The sequence below is a fragment of the Erythrolamprus reginae genome, chromosome 9 (genome assembly GCF_031021105.1).
Source record: "Erythrolamprus reginae isolate rEryReg1 chromosome 9, rEryReg1.hap1, whole genome shotgun sequence".
Lineage (NCBI taxonomy): Eukaryota > Metazoa > Chordata > Lepidosauria > Squamata > Dipsadidae > Erythrolamprus > Erythrolamprus reginae.
Genome location: NC_091958.1, coordinates 54,255,546 through 54,268,801, shown reverse-complemented (window position 1 = coordinate 54,268,801; position 13,256 = coordinate 54,255,546). Strand labels below are relative to the sequence as shown.

The 13,256-nt window shown below is 42.3% G+C and overlaps 1 protein-coding gene across 4 annotated transcripts in view; it reads left to right on the top strand.

The window, feature by feature from the left end:
• Nucleotides 1-13,256, top strand: part of SDK1 (sidekick cell adhesion molecule 1) — a 601,127-nt gene that overhangs the window by 107,790 nt on the left and 480,081 nt on the right. For all 4 annotated transcript variants that reach the window (XM_070761314.1, XM_070761317.1, XM_070761313.1 and 1 more), the window contains exon 2: nucleotides 10,160-10,319. In XM_070761314.1, coding sequence (XP_070617415.1) covers nucleotides 10,160-10,319 — 160 coding nt within the window. The remainder of the gene's footprint in view (nucleotides 1-10,159; nucleotides 10,320-13,256) is intronic.

The following is a 13,256-nucleotide window of genomic DNA, read 5'->3' as shown; positions in this document are numbered from 1 at the left end:
CCTTTATTGAGTGTATATGAAAATGTTTGTAAGGAAATACATAAAAAAAAATTACTGACAAGAATAATAACTGAAAGACCTCTCTGGTCTCAGGTGGGGCCCTACACTTTGACCACTAATTCCTCAGGAAGACCTGGCACCACGTGCCAATCACTTTAAGGTCTGTTTACCGAAGGACTTTTGGACAGCCGTGTCCAACCTTATCAAAGGATCTCCAAATTGCTTTTCTTCTCTTCGCTTTCCGAGTAACACAGGCTCCGCAAAGTGGTTTTGAGAGGTTCCAGCTTTTAATTAACAGCATGACTGAAACGGTGCCAAATGAACGGATAGCATATTAGCTTGTAATTCAGAAATAATATACATTGCGTCTTCCATAAAGGGAATAATTAAACCCTATGTTGGCTTCTTCGCTGTTGCTGATCATTGGCGGGGAGAGACTTTTCCAGTTAGATGAAATTTTGCCTCGGATTCATCTAGTTTGTTTCTGAAGCGAAGGTGTGCAGAGCAAGATGCAAACACTTTTATTCTTTGCAATTGCCCTTGTTTATTAAAACCCAAGCAGCACTCCCGTCGAGAGAGAAAATAAAGAGTTATCTTGGGATTCAATAAAGCTGGAAGACGGTAATATATATATATATCTTTGCTTACTGCACAGTTTTTGAACGCAAAGCTCCTTTGGCAAAACACTCTGTTGATAACCTAAGCAAGTCCGACCCTGTTTAGGAATCTGATTCATAAATGAGATGAATCAAAGATTTCATGGGTTTCAAGTAATTAACCTTGCATTTACAGGCCTGTAAGCAATGATTAGAGTCCAGATGCTCCATAGAAACATAGAAGATTGATGGCAGAAAAAGACCTCCTGGTCCATCTAGTCTGCCCTGATACTATTTCCTGTATTTTATCTTAGGATGATCAATGTTTATCCCAGGCATGTTTCAATTCAGTTCCTGTGGATTCTTCCTTCCTTCCTTCCTTCCTTCCTTCCTTCCTTCCTTCCTTCCTTCCTTCCTTCCTTCCTTCCCTCCCTCCTTCCTTCTCTTTCTTTCCCCCCTCCCTCCCTCCCTTCCTGATTCATAGAAACATAGATTGATGACAGAAAAAAGACCTCCTGGTCCATCTTGTCTGCCATTATTATTATTATTATTATTATTATTATTATTATTATTATTATTATTAATTAGATTTGTATGCCGCCTCTCTCCGTAGACTCGGGGCTGCTCACAACAACAATAAAACAATATACAACAAATCTAATAATTTAAAAGTCACTAAAAACCCCTTATTAAAAAGCAAAACATACAAACAAACATACCATGCATAAACTGTATAGGCCTGGGGGAGATGTCTCAATTCCGCCATGCCTGATGGCAGAGGTGGGTTTTAAGGAGTTTACGAAAGGCAAGGAGGGTGGGGGCAATTCTGATCTCTGGGGGGAGCTGGTTCCAGAGGGTGGGGGCCGCCACAGAGAAGGCTCTTCCCCTGGGTCCCGCCAAACGACATTGTTTAGTCGACGGAACCCGGAGAAGGACAACTCTGTGGGACCTAACCGGTTGCTGGGATTTGTGCGGCAGAAGGCGGTCCCGGAGGTATTCTGGTCCGATGCCTTGTAGGGCTTTATAAGTCATAACCAACACTTTGAATTGTTATTGCTAACATGTCATTGCTAACATGTTGTAAGCCACCCTGAATCTAAGGAGAAGGGTGGCATAAAAGTTGAATAACTTGGAGATATTCTGGTTCGATGTTATACTATATTCTGTATTTTATTTTAGGATGGATCTATGTTTTATCCCAGGCATGTTTAAATTCAATTACTGTGGATTTACCAACCACGTCTGCTGGAAGTTTGTTCCAAGCATCTACTACTCTTTTGGTAAAATAATATTTTCTCATGTCCAATGAGTAGAAAATATACCTGGGACGGTCCTGAGAGACTAAATACAACCTACTTTCCCCCCCCCTCTTCTTTTTTTAGTGTTACTCCATCTCATCAGTCTGCTAAGGTCTAAATGCCTGATGATGTATTACTAAATTCCTCCTGCCCTACCTTGGCCAGGATCCATAAATCAATGTGAAAAGGAAAATGGGATTATTAGACTGTGATTCTGGAAGGTGACTTCTGCATAGATGTGATAAAGATACCAGGATTCATCTAAAGGTTTCTGAGCTCTTTTCATAGATGGGGAGATTACGTTGATCTCTCCATTATTGGGGATGGTTTGGACCGTAGGGGGAATCCTGTCAGAGCATACAAACTACGGCCTCTTTCCAGCCGAGTTTTCCCTTCTCACAACTCCTACGTTCACCTGCCTCCTGTGATTGTCTGAGCCGCATTTATCCGCTGATGGATTTTATTACATTCATCCTCCTGAAATGCAGACTGGTTTCTCCCCGCTAAAATTATCTATAAAAATAAGAGAGTCGTTTTGGATTTGCTGAGCCTACAGTAATAGAGGCATAAAATATATATATTTCCCCCCTATCTTTTGGAAGGTTTGTCGAAAATTCAGGGCCATCATCTGTTTTGGTAAATAGGATGTTGTAATTACCATTTAGAATATATTGGTGCTAGCTATCTTGAGCTACCGCTGATGGGTTTTTTTGGAACATCTTTAGGGGTGTGTGGGTTGCAGTGTATTTTACAGCTCATAAATTTGAATGCTATAAGTCATACTGTCTTTTTCACTTTGCGTATATGTTCGAAGGGCTTTGACTCTCAGCTACAGGGGCGCCTGTTAAAAGAAGACCTTCAGATGAACCCAGGAGGTTCCAGAGAGGTTTTTGTGTCTACTGGTGGCACAGTGGTTAGATCAGGGTAGAAATCTTTTTACTGCTTATATTGTAGCATTTTGCACCCTTTTTGTAAGCCCTGAAGTTTAAGAAACTTTAGCTAAAGAACAATGCTAGAGATTTCCGCTAGCATTGACTTTCGCTAAAGAACAATGCTAGACATTTAGGATGCAGGTTCAAAGAATGAGTTTATTGTGACTCTGCATTATTCAATGAAAGTTGGGTGTTTTTCTTGTGATGTACCAAACAGAGAGAGATAAGCACTTGTCATGAATGTCATCTTCATAAACTGATATACAGTGGTACCTCTACTTGCAAACTTAATTCGTTCCCTGACCAGGTTCTTAAGTAGAAAACTTTGTAAGAAGAAGCAATTTTTCCCATAGGAATCAATGTAAAAGCAAATAATGCGTGCGATTGGGGAAACCACAGGGAGGGTGGAGGCCCTGTTTCCTCCCAGGAGTTTCCTAGAGAGGCCCCACGGAGGCTTCTCCATGCCTTTCCCGGCCCTGTTTCCTCCCAGGAGATTCCTAGAGAGGCCCCACAGAGGCTTCTCCTCGCCTTTTCTGGCCCTGTTTCCTCCCAGGAGATTCCTAGAGAGGCCCCACGGAGGCTTCTCCCTGCCTTTCCCGGCCCTGTTTCCTCCCAGGAGATTCCTAGAGAGGCCCCACAGAGGCTTCTCCTCGCCTTTCCCGGCCCTGTTTCCTCCCAGGAGATTCCTAGAGAGGCCCCACGGAGGCTTCTCCCTGCCTTTTCCTTCCCTGCACGATCATAATTAGCATGTTCAATAGTGTAATATTTGATCTCTTGTATTTCCCATTTGGGGGGGACAAGAACTATTGTTCTTTTAGTAGTTCTTCCAGAAGCTAATGTGTGTCAGTTTTGGCTATAGGTGTAAATATATGAGAACGTTGTTTGGAAAAAAAAGGCACCTACATGATCAATTCTAAACACCAAATCTAAAATCAAGTCTAAAAAAAATGTGGGAAGAATGATGCAAATTTGCTTTGGAATCCTTAGTTACAATGAGGTTTTGTCTAGGATTATATTTTAATTTTGTTTCAAACAAATATTACTCTGCACTGCCTATTTAGCTCAATGAAAGATATTTGCATAATATGTAAACAGAAAGTTGAACAAATGTCTTTTTTTTATATAATGGGCTCAAATAAATCTTGCAGAACATTGGCCTGCTTTATAAATCATGCTGTTCTATAAACCATGCTTTCCAGAATGTTCTGATCTGCTAATTTTTAGCTCTAAAAATACCCGAGTTTAATGATTTTCTTATAATCTTGCCTGAATAGATCTTTAATGTGGCTCATAAACATTTATTCAGCAACCTACAGCTGTTGAATTCCCAGGCATGATAAGAAATAAAGTTTCTGGGAGGCCAGGTTTAGATTATTGCTATGATGTGTCTTACGTATCTTTTTCTTTTATGTACGCTGAGAGCATCTGCACCAAGACAAATTCCTTGTGTGTCCAATCACACTTGGCCTCAGATTGTGCCCCCTTGTTCTTGTGTTCACTTTCCTATTAAAAACACTTCCCTCCTGAACCTTATTTAACCCTTTGACATATTTAAACTTTTCGATCAAGTCCCCCCTTTTCCTTCTGTCCTCCAGACTATACAGATTGAGTTCATGAAGTCTTTCCTGATACGTTTTATGCTTAAGACCTTCCACCATTCTTGTAGCCCGTCTTTGGACCTGTTCAATTCTATCAATGTCTCTTTGTAGGTGAGGTCTCCAGAACTGGACACAGTATTATTCCAAATGGGGTCTCACCAGCTAGAGGTATAACAAGCAGGAAGAGGGAGATTGTGATCCCCTTATATAGAGCGCTGGTGAGACCACATTTGGAATAACACTGTGTCCAGTTCTGGAGACCTCACCTACAAAAAAATATTGACAAAATTGAACAGGTACAAAGACGGGCTACAAGAATGGTGGAAGGTCTTCAGCATAAAACGTATCAGGAAAGACTTCATGAACTCAATCTGTCTAGTCTGGAGGACAGAAGGAAAAGGGGGGACATGATCGAAGCATTTAAATATGTTAAAGGGTGAAATAAGGTTCAGGAGGGAAGTGTTTTTAATAGGAAAGTGAACACAAGAACAAGGGGACACAATATGAAGTTAGTTGGGGGAAAGATCAGAAGCAACATGAGAAAATATCATTTCACTGAAAGAGTAGTAGATGCTTGGAACAAACTTCCAGCAGACATGGTAGATAAATCCACAGGAACTGAATTTAAACATGCCTGGGATAAACATAGATCCATCCTAAGATAAAATACAGGAAATAGTATAAGGGCAGACTAGATGGACCATGAGGTCTTTTTCTGCCGTCAGTCTTCTATGTTTCTATGTTTCTATGTTTCTAGACAGACCAGTAAATCTGTCTAGCTGAGACCTCACACTGCTTGCCAAACGAATAAACAAACCGATGTTGTACAAAAAGCGATTTTTTCTTAAGACACAGAGCAACACAAAGTGAATAAAACCAAACAAACATTCACCTTCTAATGTCCAACATTCAGATTCTCAAGTCAAGTCCTGGGGGGATCCCAGCATCTTCGCTTGCAGATAATTAATTCGCAGCTCCACTTAATTGAAGAATGATGTTTTTAATCTGCAGACAATTATTTTGCATCTTTTTTTAAATTATTCATTGGTTGTACTATTGGACGACACTTTTTAAAAACAGACACAAATGATTGGGTAGGGCCCAGTAAAGAAAATGGAGACACGGTTACGCCAGAGAGAAGCAACGCGGACCTTCCCTGGCGTGGCATTATTTTCCGGTTAATTTGCGTGTCGATGGTAAACAAATGAAAATGGGTACAAAGAGCTAATTAGGATAACTAGTTTTTAGACATGGCTTCACTGGATGGCTCAGCTCAATAGTTCCCAAGGAAAAGAAAGTGGATTAGTAAATTTTAATTCACAGCTGCCTTTGTCACATGGTGGTAATTTTAATTGATAGATGAAAACCCTGAAGGGAAACTTCCCTGGTCTTAAAACATGCAAAGCGCTCATAATTATGCAGAACTCTTCTGACTTCTCCCTCCGTAGTTCGGAAACATATTTTGTGTGTTTGATAAAGAAAAAAAACACGCCCTGGAACCATAGAGGCTTCTCCCTGCCTTTTCTGGCCCTGTTTCCTCCCAGGAAATTGCTAGAGAGGCCCCATGGAGGCTTCCCCCCACCTTTTCCGGCCCTGTTTCCTCCCAGGAGATTCCTATAGAGGCTCCAGGGAGGCTTCTCTCTGCCTTTTCTTGCCCTGTTTCCTCCCAGGAGATTCCTAGAGAGGCCCCAAGGAGGCTTCTCCCTGCCTTTTCCGGTTTCCACCCAGGAGATTCCTAGAGAGGCCCAACGGAGGCTTCTCCCTGCCTTTTCCGGCCCTGTTTCCTCCCAGGAGATTCCTAGAGAGGCCCCACGGAGGCTTCTCCCTGCCTTTTCCGGCCCTGTTTCCTCCCAGGAGATTCCTAGAGAGGCCCAACGGAGGCTTCTCCCTGCCTTTTCCGGCCCTGTTTCCTCCCAGGAGATTCCTAGAGAGGCCCCACCAAGGCTTCTCCCTGCCTTTTCCGGCCCTGTTTCCTCCCAGGAGATTCCTAGAGAGGCCCCACGGAGGCTTCTCCCCGCCTTTTCCGGTTACAGTTTCCACCCAGGAGATTCCTAGAGAGGCCCCACGGAGGCTTCTCTCCACATTTTCCAGCCCTGTTTCCTCCCAGGAGATTCCTAGAGAGGCCCCACGGATGCGTCTCCCTGCCTTTTCCAGCCCTGTTTCCTCCCAGGAGATTCCTAGAAAGGCCCCATGGAGGCTTCTCCCTGCCTTTTACGGCCCTGTTTCCTCCCAGGAGATTCCTAGAGAGGCCCCACGGAGGCTTCTCCCCGCATTTTCCGGTTACAGTTTCCACCCAGGAGATTCCTAGAGAGGCCCCACGGAGGCTTCTCTCCACATTTTCCAGCCCTGTTTCCTCCTAGGAGATTCCTAGAGAGGCCCCACGGATGCGTCTCCCTGCCTTTTCCAGCCCTGTTTCCTCCCAGGAGATTCCTAGAAAGGCACCATGGAGGCTTCTCCCTGCCTTTTCCGGCCCTGTTTCCTCCCAGGAGATTCCTAGAGAGGCCCCACGGAGGCTTCTCCCCACCTTTTCAGGTTACAGTTTCGGAGGCTTGGGTTTATAAGTGGAAAATAGTTCTTGAGAACAGGAAGAAAAAAATCTTGAACACCCGTAAGTAGAGGCGTTCTTAGGTAGAGGTACCACTGTATATATATGTTACTGAGATTCTCTGATATCAATGCAATTGTTGCCACAGGCTTCAGCGGAACTGGAATCTATTACAGAACGTACCCTTCCTTGAGGAACTTCTTCCCCCCTATTTGTTGCTGTCTCCTATGTTTTATTTCAAAGGAAGCACTTAGGAATTTCGGCTGCTCCATCTCACGCTCACTTTTCTCCTGTTGCTTGCAGGGATCATTCTAAAGGGCAACTTGGTTCCTGCTGTCTCTTTGAAGAGAAGCAGGCGTTGACGTGTTCTGGTATTTCCTTCTACAGGGTGACCAGCGATTGGGATGGGGGGCAGCTGAGAAGCTGGTTTCTTGTATTAAGTGCAATGTAGTTGATTGAATTTAATTCTGCATATTCTTCCATTCTAGTCTTTGTGCTGTGTGGTACTTGAATGCATGGTGGCATTGCTATATTTCCAAAAAACAGGGATGGGGAACTTTTTTTCCTTTTTTTGCCGAAAGAGAGTGGGCATGTATTATTGTGCATGTGTGAGTGTCCACACCCATAATGCCTGTGGAGGGGCGGAAACAGCTTCCCCGCCCCCTGGAGGCCTTCTGGAGGCCAGAAATGGCCTGTTTCCCAACTTCTGGTGGGCCCAGTAGACTCATGTTTCACCCTCTCCAGGCTCCAAAGGCTTCCCTGGATCTGGGGGAGGGTAAAAATGCCCTCCCCCATCCCCCCGGAGGCTCTCTGGAAGCCAAAAATGCCCCCCCCAGAGCTTCTGTGTGAGTCAAAAATCAGCTGGCCAACACACACATGCATGTTGGAGCTGAGCTAGGGCAATGACTTGCGTGCCAGCAGATATGGCTCCGTGTGCCACCTGTGGCACCTATGCCATAGATTCACCATCACTGGACTAGGTCAAGATCTCAGTCTTCATCCTCTGTGATGGCCTACTTTGGTCAGGATTTGAAGAATCCATTCTGCTTTGGCCATCCTATCTCAACAATTGGCTTTGTGGGCATGTGCTGTGCTTGTGCAGAAGAAACATTTGTTGATTCTTACCACAATGCTTTTACCCCCAGTATTTTCAAGTGAGGGAACACTTCACTTTGGGATCCAGGGTGCTTTCTGATTTTAAGACATTTGGATTTAAGGGGAACTGGAGCAGCCATTGACTTAAATTTTAGCTCTATGGTTGCTCTCCATGGTCCTGAAAAACCAAGCTTTCCTCTGCACTGCTGGGTAAACATTGGCTCATCTGTCATGCTAAATGAGTTATTGTCTTGTTTTAAATCATTGTGTTGTAGGATGAGTTTTCATAACTTCTGATCCATACCCAATGGCTTATAAAGGAGAATCAGTTAATGCCCAAAGCTAATCAGTTTAGCCAAAGCTAAAGAAACCACACAGCTGAGTGTGCTACCTAGAATTCTTTATTGGCCAAGAGTGATTGGACACACAAGGAATTTGTCTTGGTGCAGATGCTCTCAGTGTACATAAATGAAAAGATACATATACATACTGTGTAATAAAAGATATAGTTGGCCTTCTCCGGTTCCCGTCGACTAAACAATGTCATTTGGTGGGTCCCAGGGGAAGAGCCTTCTCTGTGGCGGCCCCGACCCTCTGGAACCAGCTCCCCCCTGAGATTAGAATTATTTTTTTTTTATTATTTATTCGATTTGTATGCCGCCCCTCTCCGAAGACTCTCCGAAGACTCTCCGAAGACTCTCCGAAGAATTGCCCCCACCCTCCTTGCCTTTTGTAAACTCCTTAAAACTCACCTCTGCCGTCAAGCATGGGGAAACTGAAATAACTTCCCCAGCCTATATTGTTTATGTATGGTGTTGTGTGCATGTTTTTAAATTATGGGTTTTTAGTTTAAATTATTAGATTTGTATTACATTGTTTTGCACTATTGTTGTGAGCTGCCCCGAGTCTACGGAGAGGGGTGGCATACAAATTAATTAATTAATAATAATAATAATAATAATAATAATAATAATAATAATAATAGTAGTAGTAGTAGTAGTAGTAGTAGTAGTATAATAAAAAGATACTATATTGTTTGGATTACTTCCAATATCTCTTGGAGAACACCTGACTTCTGGGGCATTGGGGAAATAAGAATATTTTGGGGCGTTCCTTCTTTCATACACCGGTCTTACCACTTTGATGATTGTCCCAATGGTGCTTTTTTCAAGAGGCAAATGGGCTTTGTTTTTCTTTGAAGATGTTTCACTTCTCATCTAAGAAGCTTCTTCGTCTCTTCAGAGCTTCTTGAACAATAAGCGAATCAATTTCAGAGAAAATCCAGAAAGTCCATTTGCTCTTGAAAAAGCACCTTTGGGGCAACCATGACCCGGATAGAGTCTCCATAGACGCTCCATAGAATGCAGCACTGCAGGCTGCTTCAGCTAACTGCTAGCTGTAGTTCAGCAGTTCAAATCTCAACCACCAGCTCAAGGTTGATTCAGCCTTCCATCCTTCCGAGGTGGGTCAAATGGGGACCCAGATTGTTGGGGGCAAGAGGCTGATTCTGTAAACCACTTAGAGAGAGCTGTAAAAGCACTAGGAAGCGGTATATAAATCTAAATGCTATTGCTATTCCTTCCTTCCTTCCCTCCTTCCTTCTTTCCTTCCTTCCTTCCTTCTTTCCTTCCTTCCTTCCTTCCTTCCGAGGTGGGTCAAATGGGGACCCAGATTGTTGGGGGCAAGAGGCTGATTCTGTAAACCGCTTAGAGAGAGCTGTAAAAGCACTATGAAGCGGTATATAAATCTAAATGCTATTGCTATTCCTTCCTTCCTTCCCTCCTTCCTTCTTTCCTTCCTTCCTTCCTTCCTTCCAAGGTGGGTCAAATGGGGACCCAGATTGTTGGGGGCAAGAGGCTGATTCTGTAAACCGCTTAGAGAGAGTTGTAAAAGCACTATGAAGCGGTATATAAATCTAAATGCTATTGCCATTGCTTTGATGCTTATTAATGAAAATAATTTGTGGCATGGATTCGAATGCAGAATCCAGCCGTGGGTTTGTTTGTTTTTAAAATCTTGACTTGCCCAACGATGTAAACTTGTGAGACACCACACAAAGTGTTCAAATATCTCAAAGCGATGTGTTATTTTGCAGATGACGTAGCTCCCTATTTCAAGACGGAACCCAGTTTGCCTGAGACGCACCTGGAAGGAAACCGCCTTATCCTCACCTGCCTGGCAGAAGGAAGCTGGCCTTTGGAATTTAAGTGGCTACACAACGACGTGGAAATCACAGAGTTCTCCAGGGAATATAAGTAAGTCATTTGGGAATGCAGAATCATAATGATGTCTAGAACAGTGTTTCCCAACCTTGTCAACTTGAAGATATCTTCTCTGTGGTGGCCCCGGCCCTCTGGAACCAACTCCCCCCAGAGATTAGAATTGCCAACACCCTCCTTGCCTTTTGTAAGCTACTTAAAACCCACCCCTGCCGCCAGGCATGGGGGAACTGAGATACTCTTTCCCCCTAGGCCATTACAATTTTATGCATGGTATGTCTGTATGTATGTTTGGTTTTTATTATAATGGGTTTTTAATTGTTTTTGCTATTGGATTATTATTATATGCTATCTTATTATTGTTGTTAGCCGCCCCGAGTCTACGGAGAGGGGCGGCATACAAATCCAATAGATAGATAGATAGATAGATAGATAGATAGATAGATAGATAGATAGATTGATAGATTGATAGATTGATAGATTGATAGATTGATAGATTGATAGATTGATAGATTGATAGATTGATAGATTGATAGATTGATAGATTGATAGATAGATAGATCGATCAATCAATCAATCTGGACTTCAACTCCCAGAATGCTTCTCTCATTTTGCCCTCATTGTTTTTTAAGTGGCTGAACGTTTTCTGCCTATGGAATCAAAATTTAAAAGCTATTTAAGGTCAGGGAATTCAGCTGTTCATTTGATCAATGGGATAAGCTCTGCTTCGGTCTCCCAGTAATAGAAAAAAAAAAACCACACACATTCATATGTGCAGTGGAAAAGAGGGCTAAGTATAGAAAGCAATAGAGTAGATTATAATTCTTTATTGGCCCAGTGTGATTGGACCAACAAGGAATTTGTCTTTGGTGCAGATGCTCTCAGAGTGCATTTGTCAAGAAGCATGAGGTCCAACACTTAATGATCGTCACAGGGTACAAATAAGCAACCGGGAAACATAATCAATATGAATATAAATCGTAAGGATACAAGCAACAAGTTACAGTCATTCAAAATATTTATTTATTTATTATTTATTTATTTATTGGATTTGTTTGCCCCCCCCCCCCTCTCCGGAGACTCGGGGCAGCTAACAGCAATAATAGACAGCGTATAACAATAATCCAATACTAAAAACAATTTAAAACCCATTATAATAAAAAACCAAACAGACATACAGACATACCATGCAAAAAATTGTAAAGGCCTAGGGGGAAAAGGAATCTCAATTCCCGCATGCCTGGTGGCAGAGGTGGGTTTTAAGTAGCTTACGAAAGGCAAGGAGGGTGGGGGCAATTCTAATCTCTGGGGGGAGTTGGTTCCAGAGGGCTGGGGCTGCCACAGAGAAGGCTCTTCCCCTGAGTCCCGCCAAGCGGCAAGACGGGACCTGAAGATGACCCACTCTGTGGGACCTAACTGGTCGCTGGGATTCGTGCAGCAAAAGGCGGTCCATGAGATAATAGCGACGTGAAACAGGCCTCAGAAAAACTGGAATTACCAACGGTTTAATGAGAAGTCAGAGCTGTTTTTCACTCGACTAAATAATTTTTGGCCTCCGCCAGATTAGGCATTGTATAGGCATAACAGGCCCTGGCTCATTTTTAATAATACCTACAATTAATATGAAATAGTATAACATTTATAATTCTAAAGCAAGTTACACTTGGTACTGTGCTATGTTGCAGCCACAGGGATTAGCTGAAAAACTCTCCCTTTTAAAGTAATAATTAAGTATTTAAGTTGTGCTAACGCATAATATATAGGTTCATTTGTTCCCAGTGAAACACAAAAGAGGGGTTTTTTTTGCCCCTTTAGCCCTTGATTAATTTGCTTCCTATCCTTGAAACATTTATTTTATCAAACAAAGTGTGCGCGAAAAACTAATCCAAGTTTGAATAAATATGCTGCTATGAATATTAAAGTTCTGCTGTTTATTTGTAATTGTGTGCATCAATCCAAGATATGGTTGGCGTGTTTGCGTTTTTACGTTCTGGGAATTGGATTTATACACTGGGATGAAATTATTACAGACTTTTTGTCTTTGGCATAAGACAGTTTGGCTAAATTTGGCTCTGATCTTGTCTTGTTGGCAAGCAGGAAAACAAAATACCTCACTGTTGTGTCTTTTTCTCTTTTTTGCCAAGCAACTACAATACGGTTCAAATACTGTTTATAATCCCTGCCAGTTACAATCAGTGACAAAGTAATAATTGATTAGAGTAGAAGAAAATTTGCACTCCGGCCCAAAAAGTAATAAAAAATGATCTCCCAGCTTTAGTTTACAATGCGTTTTAGTTAATACAAAGTAAATTATTCATTGCTAATAAATACTTCCATAATTTATACAGCAAGCTGGAGGGTTAAGGCTGAAAAAGGGAATAACTTTTGATTTTTTTTTAATGCCGTTATGCTTTGCTGTTCCCATTATTAATCATGATCTGCCATCAATTATGATGTGTTTGATAATCCCAGACTATCCAACCTCTGCATGATTCATGTGTAGTTTTGTGTAATGTAGAACAATTTATTAATATGTGAGCTGTACTAGAAAGATGAAAAGCGATATGTCTTATCTTGGCATTTCCAAAACAAGATTTACATTAAGGGTAGGCAGTAATGTCGCAAGAAAACTTGGTATTTTGTTCCTTGCTTTTATCATGCTTATCCCCCCCCCCAAAAAGAGAAATCAATGGAGCACGTGTGATTTCCCCCAATGTTATCTTTATCAACAACTTTGCAGGATACAATGGATCTGAGAGTAAATGTCTTTCCCAACATCACCCATTCAGCTTCAAGGCTGCTTGAAGGATGTAGGATGCTTGGCTGCATAGCTAGAGGTATAACAAGCAGGAAGAGGGAGATTGTGATTCCCCTTATATAGAGCGCTGGTGAGACCACATTTGGAATACTGTGTTCAGTTCTGGAGACCTCACCTACAAAAAGATATTGACAAAATTGAAGGCGTCCAAAGAC